General features: G+C 39.6%; 2 protein-coding genes across 6 annotated transcripts in view; both read right to left on the reverse strand.

Moving 5' to 3' along the window:
• LOC143187526 (ras-specific guanine nucleotide-releasing factor 1) overlaps positions 1-14608 on the reverse strand; it is a 245855-nt gene that overhangs the window by 172060 nt on the left and 59187 nt on the right. The window lies entirely within an intron of this gene.
• Positions 8195-8619, reverse strand: LOC143187471 (histone H3-like). The gene has a single exon (XM_076391683.1). It carries the CDS (start codon positions 8616-8618, stop codon positions 8208-8210), a length of 411 nt encoding a protein of 136 aa, XP_076247798.1. The 5' UTR covers position 8619; the 3' UTR covers positions 8195-8207.

Below are 14608 nucleotides of genomic sequence, written 5' to 3' on the forward strand. Positions count from 1 at the left end.
AACACGGATATTATGATTCGTGTGACCTGATGTAAACAAATTTGTGATCCTGAGACTTTCGAGAATCCCGATACTTTCAAGAATCCCGATACTTTCGAGAATCCCGATATTTTCGGGAATTCCGATACTTTCGGGATCTCGTCCTGATCTCGGAAAAATTTCCCGTCCCGACCAGACCCGACACGACATTTTCGGGTTCTCGCACACCTCTAATATTTATATACATATCTAGAGACGCGGTAGCGTCTCGACGCCAAGTACATGAAGAAGTACACACTGTATATATATGTGGACTGTCGCTGCCGTGTATCCTTATTCGAGAATCGACAATTCTAACCTTATCTGAAACTTATTTCTATAAATATTTTCTATATTTAAAAGCATTTTTCTTATGTAAACCGTATCTGAGCTTTCCAATAAGACCAAATTCAATAAAATCGGTCAACCTATGACAGAGATATCGTAATATTATATCATGGATCAGTTGAAAATTGTATGATTTTTCTTCTGACTCTTCTTATGATTCTTATTTTTCGGGCAAATTTTCGTCAACGTTGTACGTATACGCGTTACACGCATATATTCAGCCAAAAGGAACTAACACGTGTTTCGTTCGTTGACTCTCAGGATCATTCGGCAGGGCACGGCGGCCGTCATTCGAAAGAGAACCTGCTAAGTGTCGAATGACATTTCGGACGCACCAGCAGGAAGGTTATCTGTAGTAGAAGGTTACAGAACGAAGAAGCGTCTTCATTCGCACAAGTTTTTGAAAATTTGTGCCATGCTTGTGCGAAATATGTTCTAACAAATTGCAGCCAGAATTCTCATTTAAAACATTATCATTTCATTGTTTTAACTGCTTTCAGTTTGTAATTAACTGGTTAATAAATTTCTCTTCTGTAATGCAACAGAAATTTCAAATGTTGATATAATAAATATTCAGAGAAAAATTACGATAGAAATGTACGGTTGTTACAACAAATATAATTATGCAAGCACTACTATCAGTATAAATTGTGTGGTACACCTTGCACTGCCCAAGATGTTACAAAAATTCATTTGAATTTCAAAACATAATAAAACATAATTTCACAGGATGGATAAATCTAACAGATCCTTGCAATAATTGTGATAGTTCAAATACAAACATAATGAAGAAAGTCAATATAACTGTTTCCAAACAAATTCTCATTGCAAAATTAGTTTTGTTCGAACACTAGAGTAGTGGAACAACAAAAGTGGAAAATTTCTACATCAAAGCAATACCTACTACTAAAATACAAATGGGAGATCACTGTTATAAACTTAAGGCACCGATTTTCCACCATGGCGAAAGTATTGCCTATTGTCATTACACGAGTATGATACGGGGTAAAGGCACAACGTGGGTATGCGTTGATGATTTACGAGTAGAAAAGCAAGCTTGACCGTGAAATGCTAAAGTGCATACATACTTTACTTCGAAAGGTGTTAATTGTGGTTGTTATTACTAATGTAACGCCCCACGACTCTGTCTCTGTCTCTGACTCTGTCTCTGTCTCTTCCTATTTCACTCTATCTCTCTCTACTATCGCTGTCTCTCTCCATCTTATTGTAAACATATCTATCTTTTTCTATTTCTATCTTATAACTGTATAATAGCGCGTATTCTGTTATCCAATTATTAATAAACATTTTTGTATTATGACACATATTATATATTATAGATTTTAATTACATTTTCATATAAGTATAGCATATTTCGTACGTTTTCATATTAAAGCAGCCACTATTAGAATAAGAGCGCCATTAGAATTAGAACAACTGCGCATGTGCGAACTCCGACTGGTGAGTATAAAAGGAGCTGCGAAAGCAGCAAGCACACACTTCTCTCTGGCAGATTCGCTCCACTTTGGTGTTGACCGCTGACGCGAGCAGGTCGCTCTGAATCATTTCGAGACAACAAGCAGCCGTTAATAACAGTGAGTAGCCGATCCGCGCGAGACGCTGCCGTTTTTTCACGGCCTTAAACGAATCGCGAGTTAGCTCCGCGAGTGCCGCCTTGCGGGGTCTGTGCAGTATAGTATTCGAGTCCGCATATGTTCCCAATAACCTACCACTGGTGCATGGGATAATAGCAACAATTGGCCTTACGCCAAAGGAACCAGCCAGGCCCCGTGCGCTATGCGCACCGAACAACCCAATCTACAAGAGAATTAAATGCCACAGGGGCATTTTTCTCTCCAATTCCTCCAAAATAACGACGACGATGCCCAAAAGATCCGGGGACAGCTCAACTTCACGCAGCTCAGAAGTAACACTGGCTGCCAACACTCCAAACTCAACCCTCGCAGCTAACACCCATGACGTCCACCCAAAAAAGGGAAAAACATCGGACAACCCCACCAGCAAGATTAACCAAATGGATATTGAGATCCAGGCCAATATCCCTACTAAAAATAGGTTTGAGTTCATTAACTCTGAATTCTTCAGGAAACAGGTCGGTGATCAAATACATATCAATACCATCTCTCCAAAAACAAGCACCTCTGGCACTACTCCCACGAAAGACAAAAATTCACCTAACATTCAAGAACGACCTCCCCCCCTATTTATCGATGCTGGAGCTCACAGCGTCATCTCTCTAGCCAAACAACTCAGAAACACGATTGGAGATAAATTCAATTTAAAATTCCTAGGAGATCAGGTTAGACTAAATTTCGTCGATAAACAGGACTATTCTGACTTCAAGAAAACTTTAATCGATAAAAAACTACAATTCCATACGTATTCCTTAAAATCAGAAAAACCCCTAGTAGTAGTTCTAAAAGGACTCCCCTCCATACATCAGTCCGAAATACTCGACGAACTAGTAACATTAGGTCTAAACCCCAATAGTTGCACACAGGTCAAAGGTAAATCCTCCTCTAAATTCTCAATATACAAACTCTCATTCCCGCCCTCAATTACATTCACACAGGTGACCAAAGTCAGCCATCTCTTCTATCTCAGGGTTTACTGGGAAAAATATTTTAATAACAAGAGATATACTCAGTGCTACCGATGCCAATCTTTTGGTCATGCCTCGGCTAATTGTAATAGGTTGGAGAAATGCGTGAAATGTGGAGACACCCACGCGACTCGCTCCTGTACAAAATCTCCTGAGTTGCCGCCTAAATGCGCGAATTGTGGGGACGCTCATACGGCAAACTACTCGGGGTGCCCTGCTCTTCAAAGATTTCTGGACAAAAAGTCATCCCACCAACCTCTCACGAGGAATACAATTAATTCACCACCAAACTCCCCTCTAACTAGAACAAGCCACGTTCTTCCTAGCGAACCCCTGAATCGGCCCACTATCCCTACAAACACGTCCAGGGTATATTCAACAAACGAACCCATAACAGTCAAAAACGCCACACAGCATATGACTTATGCTAAGGCCCTCACTAACAACAAACCCCAATTACATCCCCCCCAGGAATCTCCCTTATCTATCATGGACGACCTCAAAAACCTAACAAACGCGGTTAATAATCTCGAGAAAGTAATTGATATCAGAAAGATGACTTCACTAATCATAACCCTCACTCACAAGTTAGCTAATTGCCATAATAACATGGAGAAACTCCTTGTTATTCAAGAATTCGCTCATCTAATTGATGACTAATTCTACAAAAAGGTCGTTTAATTTCATGACATGGAACGCTTGTTCCATCACCCCAAAACTCCAAGAGCTGGAGCTCTTCCTACACCAGCGTAACATTTCAGTAGCCGCCATTCAAGAAACCTGGCTAACACCCAACACTTCCCCATTCTTGAGAGACTATTCAATCATAAGAGCAGACCGTCCGGATGGCTCGGGTTATGGCGGAGTCTGTATCATAATTCACAAAAATATCTCCTACACCCCATACCCTCTACCAAACACCGGCTTGATTGAAGCCGTTGCAATCAGAATCAGAAGTCCTAACCTAATTTTTATCTCTGCGTATTGTCCCCCCACTGTTAAACTGACGCACGCCTTGCTTGACAACCTAACCTCTTTCCGCATCCCATTCATACTAGGCGCGGACCTAAACGCCAAACACCCATATTGGAACAACGCCTCACGGAACCTCAACGGGGGCCTTTTAAAGTCTCATTCAGACAGCGCCCCATATAACATAATCTTCCCTCCCACACCGACTTTCCTCACTCCCAAATGCACACCATCCACCATAGATCTGTTTCTTTCAAACTCCCAACTCCGATTCTCATGTACTTCCATAGAAGATCTCAGCTCCAACCACAGGCCGGTTACCCTGACTCAAAAACACAACAACAATTCTCCCCCTGCCACCTACGCAAATATAATGGACTGGGATAGATACAAAACTCAAACTAATAATTTTACTATCACCTCCTCACTCTCCTCTACCGAGGACATTGATATTACTATAAACAATCTAGGTCGCCACATTAATAAATGCAAAACAGTAGCCTCTACCCCCGTCCAAGCCACATCATTAGACTACACTCCAGACACTGAATTTAAAACCATTAAAGCCCTCCGTAACTCAGCCCGTCGTTCCTGGTATAGAACTGGCAACCCATTATACAAACAATTCTACAAATCACTGGCAGCCAAATTGAATAGAAAAGTCATAGCATTAAAGGCACAGGAAATACACACCCAAATTAAAAATGCATCTCATCAAGACCACACCTTCTGGCCAATTTATAGAAAAATCACAAAGAAAAAGACAATCATCCCTCAACTAACAGACCCCACAGGTTCCACTTCTATCACAGAGAAAGACAAAGCAAATGCTCTCGCTGTACAATTTCAAACGATACATAACATTGCCTCCCAAAAATCATCCAACATAGAGTCAATCACACATAACCAGCTCAGCACCTTCCTTGAAGAAAACCCGGTATCTAACTTACTGCCTGAAAACATTAACACCTTCCTAACACCTGAAATCATAGCCACTCACATCAATAAATTAGATCACAAAGAAGCAGTGGGTATGGACGGTCTCTCCGCCGAAACACTCAAAAAAGCTTCCAGAAAAATTCACGTTCAAATTTACTACATCTTCAGAGCATCCATACAACTCAATTATTTCCCCTCTTGTTGGAAGACTGCAAAAGTAGTCCCAATACCAAAACCTGGCAAAGACAAGACTCTAACCTCCAGTTACAGACCTATCTGTCTCCTGTCTACACTATCTAAAATATTTGAAAAGATAATCGCCAAGGCCATTCTCACACACACCGATACCCACAATATTATCCCCCAATTCCAATTCGGCTTCAGAACCAACCACTCCACCATACACCAAATCATCAGAGTTTCGCAGTTCATTACCCAGGAGGTAAACATTAATAGATTTGCAGCCATGGTCCTCCTAGACCTGGAAAGAGCGTTTGACTCAGTCTGGCACGAGGGACTTCTAGTCAAACTCATTTCATTCGGTTTCCCCAACTGGATCATTCATCTTCTACGCAGTTATCTAAACAACAGAAAGTTCTTTGTACAAATCGGCCTGAATAAATCTGCATTACAACCCATAACAGCAGGCGTGCCCCAAGGCTCCATACTAGGGCCCCTTCTATTCTCTATCTTCATAGCAGACATACCTACCCCAAACAATACCATTATAGCCTTATATGCCGACGACACCTCCATCATATCAGCATCATGGAGCCTCTCTCTCCTACAAACAAGACTTCAAAAAGCCCTGTTAATGCTAAACAATTACTTTACAAACTGGAAACTCACGATTAACCCTACAAAAACACAGACGATATACTTCACACGTAGAATCAAATTCACAATCCCACCTCCTCTGACTTTACAGGGGACGGTCATTCACTGGACCAACACAGTAAAGTACTTAGGTTTAATCTTCGACTCCAAACTAACCTGGAGACACTCCGTCATGGACAGACACAACAAGGCTAACAGAGCAATTGGCGCTGCATGCAAACTCCTCAACGCTAGTTCAGGTCTAAAGCAAGATCTTCGAATCAGCATCTACACCCACTGTATCCGACCAGTCCTACTATACGGCTCCCAGATATGGTGTGCAGCTGCACCAACCCACATCAAATCACTCCAGACACTGCAAAATAAAGTACTAAAAGTCATTCTTGGCCTACCTAGAGATTTCTCCACCAACAAACTCCACAGCAGGGCTAATCTACCTAAAATCATAGAACAAATACTAAAAATCAAAGCAAGATACGACACCTCCAGCCACAGCAATCCACTAGTAAAATCTACCAACCCCATTCCACCTAATCTAGTACCTTATAAAATCATATTCAGATTCCCTCTTTCTTGTCACATGAAAATTGACCCAATCCCCCCCAAAGCAAATTAACTCTGTTATTTCTCAATCTATTTCCGTATGGCAAATCACTCCCAGCCAAACTAACCTCAAAGCCTTAAATCCTACATCTCCGCACTTAACTACCAGACTTGTGAATGAATGCTCTCTCAAGCTCACACCAGACCCCAATAAACGTCTAACTTCTCCTGCTAAATATGTTTCAGGTTTTTTTGCAAATTTTTCCTGAGCAACTTCAAGTATCCCATTGGGACGCCATCTTCAAGATCTCGGACGAGTACACTCCTAGGATTGTGCGCAGTAGGCATCCCCGCCTCCCAGCCACAGGAACGAACTCAAGCCTCACCCCTAAACAAAAAAAAAAAAAAAAGCAAGCACACACTTCTCTCTGGCATCAAGTTGCGAATAGACGAAGATCTGGGAGGCAGCTGAGATACTCGTCCAGTGAGATCGAGACCGCTCCTTTAGGGGTAGCGACCGTTTTCCAGAGATCAAGAGTATTCGATGCTCCTTTACAGGTTCAATCTTGAGTAGCTTTATGACAGGTGCACTACGACGATTCTAAGCAAGTGCAGTACGGGCGACATCTTGGAGGTAGCTGAGATACTAAAGATCGAGACCGCTCCTTTAGGGGTAGCGACCGTTCTACCAAATAGTAATTGATGCTCCTTTAATATAGAGTTCGTGCTTGCCGTAAGCAGACGAATCGCTTGCCAACAAGCGCTAGAAGCCATTCTAAGTCGGACGCATTTCTAAGACCGCTCCTGAAGAGTCTTTTCTCTAAGGTAGCGACTGATGTAGAAAAGATAACGAAGGGCTTACGGATGCTTAGGCAATCAAGCAAAGATTATATGTTTCATGAAACCTTGAGACCGCTCTTAGGTTATAGCCATCTATAACTTCGGCAGCGACCAGGGCATACGAGACAAGATCTATTGCACACACACACACACTTACACTGCGTATCGTCTAATACAGAGGATCCTCTACCGCAATTAATACGGATTAATTAATAACAGCATAATTACTCTTGTACACGAATATAAAAGCTTAGACACATAACCTAATTTCTATTCACGAATCATAGACACATAACCTAACTCTCGCGAAGTATATCGCATAACGATTACGATCAACATAACCTCGTCTGTACATAATAATTAACCTTATTTGTTCTTATAAATATTTAACGAATTAGAATAGGCATTAGTATTGTATTTACGTTAGAATTAGAATAGGGTTTTACTGAATAAATTATTGTCAAGAAAGATCTAAGCTTTGGATTTTAACTCCTTAACCGCACGCCACACGAACCCCACTTTTCGTCCATCGGAAAGCCGCTCTTCCATGGACAACGTAGCATCGCTTTAGGGACGTTACACTAAACTGCGGATGTTTGTGTACGATAAATATGCAAAAAGCATTTTGTGTATTTTACTGTACAAAGTATAATATTAAAAATTATCTGAGATCATTCCCTATGCAAATTATCTTCGTAAAAAGAAGTGAGATCCTAATAAAAAACTTCAAAAAAGTAAAAAAATTACGCCAAGTACATGAAAAAATCGGTACTGTGTCACAAAAAGATGTGAAATCGAAATGAGCTGCAAGTACATAAAGATGCTTTCCAGCAATGCGCAAGGGCAACACTATGTAACGTATTGATATTGTATTTCGTGACAAAACAATACAATACTTATTTATTAGGCGTTACCCAAAGTACACGGACGTGACAATAAGAAAACGGAAACAATCTTTGGTAACAAGTAAAACAACGTTTTACTTAGCGATAATATAAAACAAAAAATATCACACTCTTTTATATAAAAATGACCACGCCACAGCCACGATTTGATATACGAATTGTATATTGTTCCAGAGAAAACTTTAGGCTCTCTCTCCACGGATTCTGCGGGCAAGTTGGATGTCCTTTGGCATGATGGTCACTCTCTTTGCGTGAATAGCGCAGAGGTTAGTGTCTTCAAAGAGACCAACGAGGTACGCCTCGCTGGCTTCCTGAAGGGCCATAACCGCAGAGCTTTGGAAGCGGAGGTCGGTCTTGAAGTCCTGGGCGATTTCTCGAACAAGTCGTTGGAATGGTAATTTTCTGATCAAGAGTTCGGTGCTCTTCTGGTATCTACGCATTTCTCTCAAAGCGACGGTTCCAGGCCTGTAGCGATGAGGTTTCTTCACTCCTCCGGTTGCGGGTGCACTTTTACGCGCAGCCTTTGTTGCCAATTGTTTACGGGGAGCCTTTCCACCAGTCGATTTCCTCGTAGTCTGCTTGGTACGAGCCATGTCTCTTCAAAGTACGACGGAGTCGATGTATGCTGAATGCAAGTCAACGCTACGAACCAGCCACGCTTGCCAACATGAGAACATAAAAGAAAACTAGAATGGACAAAACATAGAGTGGTCAGGCAAGATATTCTCAGATCATCAATACCATACCTTCTCTTGCAGGCTTTCAGATAATTTGTGAATTTAAAACTCTGATAGTATGAGTAGATTTTCATTATGTTACATTTTAAAATATTTCTAAGGTCATTTATCGACATCAATATCTTGCTTTTCACAGACGTGCAACTAACTCATCAATTTAAATAAAGTTTAAACACATTGCGTACGCTTTCATTAGTTTGCAATTTCTAAATAATTCTTATTCATCGACACCTTAACCTTGCCTGGCCACGCCAAGTTGAACACAGCATTTTAGCTGTGCATAGTCGTATCATCTTAAGTGTAGTTGGAAAGTACTAAATCGTACATTACGTTACATAAGCGTCGGCTTTGCACATTGCTGGAAAGCACCTTTGTGTACTTGCAGCTCATTTCGATTTCACATCTTTTTGTGACATACATATATACATATATGCCTGTTTCCTGTTCTACGTTATTGCTAACTCAAATCGGTTAACGATATTATATTTGTTTATGAAGTATCAGATCTTTGAGAATATATTTATTTTTTTTTTTTTAGTTTGTCATTTATACTGAATTAATTATTTAACTTTTCTAAATACAATACAAGCGCAAGCCTCTATTTCTCAGAAAATAGTCACATGTAGCGGGGTCTGTATGGGACTAGATGATTTCTTAACCCATTTACCACTATCATTCTGGATAATTAAACATAGTAGATATATTCTTTATCGTGATCGAGCTTTTCTCTTATCTAAAGACCGTTCTGCTATTGCGACCACACTGCCATTTCACATTATCTCATTACAAGTGACAGATAAAACAGAATAGTTGTGCGGTTAATCATTTATAAAGAGTGCGAGTATATTAGTTTGTAGAATGTATCTCGGATGGCCTAGCCATCACGTAACAAAAATCGTAAGTAACGAGTGGGGTTACGGACTCCACTTATCAAAATAAGACAAGAATTAAGAATAATCATTTCGCGTTTGAAACTCCATTTGTTAGTTACAAGCATCTAAAAATCTGTTAGAAAGTACCGAAAATGAGACTGCGCGTAAGTTTTGAGAAGTGGTTGCCCGAACAGCAATATCGCACTGACGTAAGGGAGAGAAAAGGTCACTCACCGTCGAACAGCTGATCTGAAATTTTACAATGTTATTCAATGAACATCATTGATGTTCATAAGTACACGCATTACAAAATTTCGGAGTAGAAACGGTTAATGTGTTCATCATCCTATTAATCTTCTAGTCTAAATATACACACGAAAGAATTGCACACACCACTACAAATTTTGGCGTAGAATTTGGAGGAAAACCGCACACACACGGAAATATCACGAGAAAGAGACTATATTTGTAGGAAAACTTGGCACGTGTCACGAATATTCGCACAAACGTTCGATGCGAAGGTCTGTCGGAAAACTAACTGCGGCTTCTTCAAAACCTCGTCAAAGACTCTCCACGCACCTGGTGTTATTAGACACCTGGGTCTTTCCTGAAAGGCACTTAGCTTTACTGAATGTTTAGGCTCTCTGAAAACCGAGTCGATGCGTGAAGAAAGTTCTTCAATGTTTGACATTCAAATTCCTGACTCTAATGAAATCTATAAACAAAATTAAACTAACTATATAAATTAATTCGCGCTAGGCGATCACGCCGATTACACTAATCGGCAGCAGTGATTACTTTCCTGAGGGAGTGTTACAAAAAATTGGTAAAGATAGAGTATTTTCTTGATGTTTATATAAACGGAATTTGAAATCAATCAACACGTGGATACATTTTAGAAAGTAAGATAACGTATTTTCAAATAACCAGCTGCTAATATTTACTTTCTGTTCGCATAAAATAATGTTCACAATGCGTTCATGACACTACTCATCATCTTCAATTGTCTTTGGTAATGGCATAACCTTCGCTGCGGATATCAAACAACAGAGTATCCGAAACTGCCAACTGCAAAATTCCCGGTAATGCGATGGTGCATGACCAGTTATTTCCACGAAGGCTCCTTCACTCGTTGGTGCCTGATCGACAGCGAACACATCATATAAAGATTACAAAGTGTACGATTCAAACTGGTCAAAAAAATATGAATGGGTTCAAATGAATTTGACATTGATTTTCAAACAAGTCTACTCCGAAATTCTTTTTGAATCTCTATAAGTGATTGCCGTAGACATCACACTCTTCTGAGCGTGTCGTGGATTTGCAGTGATCGTACAAATAATCAGGTACCCCTCGGACAGCGGACCCCACACAGTGTTATGCACAAGGTAGTGCACACATAATTCGTGATCCAGGCATCTGGTATCAGCTAAGTTTATGACATGGTTGAGACGACCAAAGAACACGTTTTGCATACTGGCAACTGCCTGGCTTCGCGAATTTCGCGGTCTAGACTTTTGGCGGCATTGCTCCAACAATATCCTTGGCCGACAACGCAAAAAATTTGATTTCAAAACTGTATTCGACAAAATGTAGGTATTGGTATTAGTTAATCTTTCATAAGTTGGCAGCCGTGATGTGAAATAAGTCCCTAATATATGTGTGTGAGTCTACGTCGGACTACTACCTGCGACATGGCTACGGTACGAGTGCGAGTCAGATTTAAATAAGCAAAAATCATTGAGTTCAGATTCAAGTACAAAATACATAGATTATATTGTAAGTTAATAATTCGTTTCGTTCATTATATTGTAAAAACAATGAAGATCAGATATCTTTTATTTTGTTAACTCTACAATTATAGTGTAACAATAAATCACACTACGTGCTTTGTGAACTGTGCACGACGCAGTCTATTATTTCACACCCAATTTCCAACAGTAGGAAATCCGAATTAGTCCAAGAGTTACCTGTAGAGTCGCTGTAGAACCGCAGCACGCTCAGGAGGTAATAGTATGGCAATTGCTTATTAAGGTTTAAAATGAATTTCGGAATCAATTCGTTTGAAGATTAATGTTAAATGTAATTTAATATCATAAACCAATTATGAATATTGTTTAATGTAAACAGAAAGTAAATATTCACAGTTGGTTATTTAAAAATATAAGTATCACGTCGTCATGAAATAAGATATCATATTTTACTTCTTAAAATGTATCCATTTTAAGAAGTAAAATCCAGCGTTTACGGCACTTTGTGTAAATATCATGCACAAATAAAAAGAAATAAAAATGTCTTTTCGTCATGACGATTCGAAATGTGTTACTTTGGATGGACCTCGAATGAGTGAGCGTAATAGAATTACGATGCTCTGAAACGATAAACTTTTTTTTAATCGATCTAGTCCGAATACTAGATCGATTCTGTCTTCTTGCGGATTCAAGGACGATCATCTCCTCTTGCAACGTTGGAGCTATTTTTGTCTGTGATTGATTAATGTCCTGAGGGAGAAGGAACGCTGTCAGATTTTCACACTTCGAACGGTGGTAGAAATCCTTCCCTCAGGACAGCTAATTCGCGTAATTCCGCTTGACCACGTTCAGTCCGACAGTCTCCCAACGGGAGGGGCCTCTTATGGCCCCATTGTTCCTAGAGTCTCGCCGGAACCGACTCTTACGATTTTCAAGCCTGGCGCGGGACGAGCTCGAATGGCGATCAGGTGTTTGCAAAACCAGGATGACAGTCTCCAGACATCTGGTCATAGTCTACGTTCCGCGTCGGAACATGTTGATTGATTTGAAATTCCGTATATTTAAACATCAAGAAAATACCTCTACCTCTATCAATGTTTGGTAAGACTCGCTCAGGAAAGTAATCACTGCTGCCGACTAATGTAATATGCGCAAACGTTGAACTCATGTAGTTAATTTAATTTTGTTTACAGAAATCATTAGAGCCAGGAATTTGAATGTTAAACGTTGAAGAACTTTCTTTACGCATCGACCTGGTTTTCGAAGAGCCTAAATCTTCAGAGAAGCTAAGGGCCTTTGAGAGGAGAACCAGGTATCTAATAACACCAGGTGCGTGAGGAGTCCTTGACGAATTTTTCAAGAAGCCGCAGTTCGTTTCTCGATGGACTTTCATGATACGTGCCAAGTTTTCCTACAAATATAGTCCTTTCTTCGTGATATTCCGGTTGTGTGTGCTGTCTTCCTCTAGATGTGTGAGGATTTGGACCAGAAGATTAATTGGAGAATGGTAACATTAACCCTTTCTACTCCAAAATTTCGTAGTGCGTGTTTTGCCTTCTGGATTGTAAACAGTAAGCAGGTTTAGGGTTATTCAACGATACCCTCGTATCGTGATTCAATATTCGCGAATAAGGGAATCATGATGTGTAGACGTGTGAAGTGGAACAGACAACTTACACGAAGGTGGACATCTTAATGCTTTCTATCTCATAGTGAGTGTTTTGAGTTGATCAATGGATTGCAACGAATAGACAAAGTTATTATTATTCAGTCATATTCATCAATTTTAACTGAATTTTGGATCCTGTAGCCTTTTCAAGTGTCGTAAAATTTCGGATCAGCTGTTCGTCGGTGAGTGGTCTCTTCCCTCGTTTACGTCCCTGCAATACTGCTGTTCAGGCAGTCACTACTCGAGGCCTCCGCGTGGGCTCATTTCTGGTGTTTTCCACAAAATTTTTAGACGCTTGCTACTAACAAACGATGCCGCAAACGCCAAATCGTTATTCTTGATTTTCATCTTATTTTAGTCTCTAAAATCACTCCTTAAGTTTATCCCGTGTTATTCATAAACACCCTGTATGTCATACTAACATAGCTTATACATCTTGTCCATGTGTGATGTCACGTAGTTATTTTATCTTTACTTCACGGAAATTATCTGAAGCCATGCGTATAAGTGCACATGGTTTAAGAACGAGTCGCAACACAGTGATAGATCTGAAAGAAAGTATCACACTATACGCAATTTAAAATAAAATATGACTAAAAACCTAAACGTTTCCGGATGTATGTGCAGATTGACTTTTTTCATTATTCGCGTGTCTAGAATCTACTCTCCAAAAATGTCCCACATTTGTGGAAACATCCTGTATATACCAGGAATTACAGTCTTGTAATTCAGAAACTTTTGTACATATAAACTAAACCGTAATATTGCACCTGAGAAATTCTTCATGATACAACTATTTCTCATAAATATATGTTATAGTTCTTGTTTATTTCTTAAGTTTCATAATCCAATCTGGTATTAAGATATGCAATGAGAAGATATTCTGCAGTGTTCTAGATTGTAACAGTGCATTTTTTCAAATTTAGGTGAAAAATAATTTATAATCAACGTAAAAATGATTGCAGGCAGTGTGTAATGCTGATAAAGCACTCCTGGTGATTATTTTCGAGCATGATTGAATGAATTCATTGTAGTTTAGGTGCATACAATGCGAATGTACAATATCATTGATTCTGAGGAATGTAGAGACGCGCCTGCGCTTTTAGCTACGAATTTCTACCTTTCATGGATTTTCTGTAAACTCTGTCGAGATGTTACCAATTACAACTTAACGGTTAGGCTTTATAACGATTATGTCGGTTTGAAATGTTTTGTGTTAGGTCTCTGTACATAAATCTGTATTCTCTCCCTATCGATGGTTCACACAACGATATATTTGTAAAAATGAAAACATTTATATTTTTATAATGATTGTTAGATCAGGTCTGACAACTATACATCCCAATTTCGATAATTGCAGAGTAATTAATAACAGAAGAAAAAAAGAATGACAATAGAAAATTTCGTTTATATGGAAAGGAGTTAATCAATTCTTAATAAAGTACACTGAAAGATTTCGTATAGTAACAGATGGCCGTATGTTCTGTATTCGTAAATGTCTCAGATATCTAAACAATCGCTGCAAACGGGCTCAGACAGTCGATATATTTACTG

Source organism: Calliopsis andreniformis, unplaced genomic scaffold (assembly GCF_051401765.1).
Source record: "Calliopsis andreniformis isolate RMS-2024a unplaced genomic scaffold, iyCalAndr_principal scaffold0048, whole genome shotgun sequence".
Classification (NCBI taxonomy): Eukaryota; Metazoa; Arthropoda; class Insecta; order Hymenoptera; family Andrenidae; genus Calliopsis; species Calliopsis andreniformis.

Coding starts and splice junctions, on each gene's coding strand:
- LOC143187471 (XM_076391683.1), bottom strand. CDS start 8,618: ATGGCTCGTACCAAGCAGACTACGAGGAAATCGACTGGTGGAAAGGCT.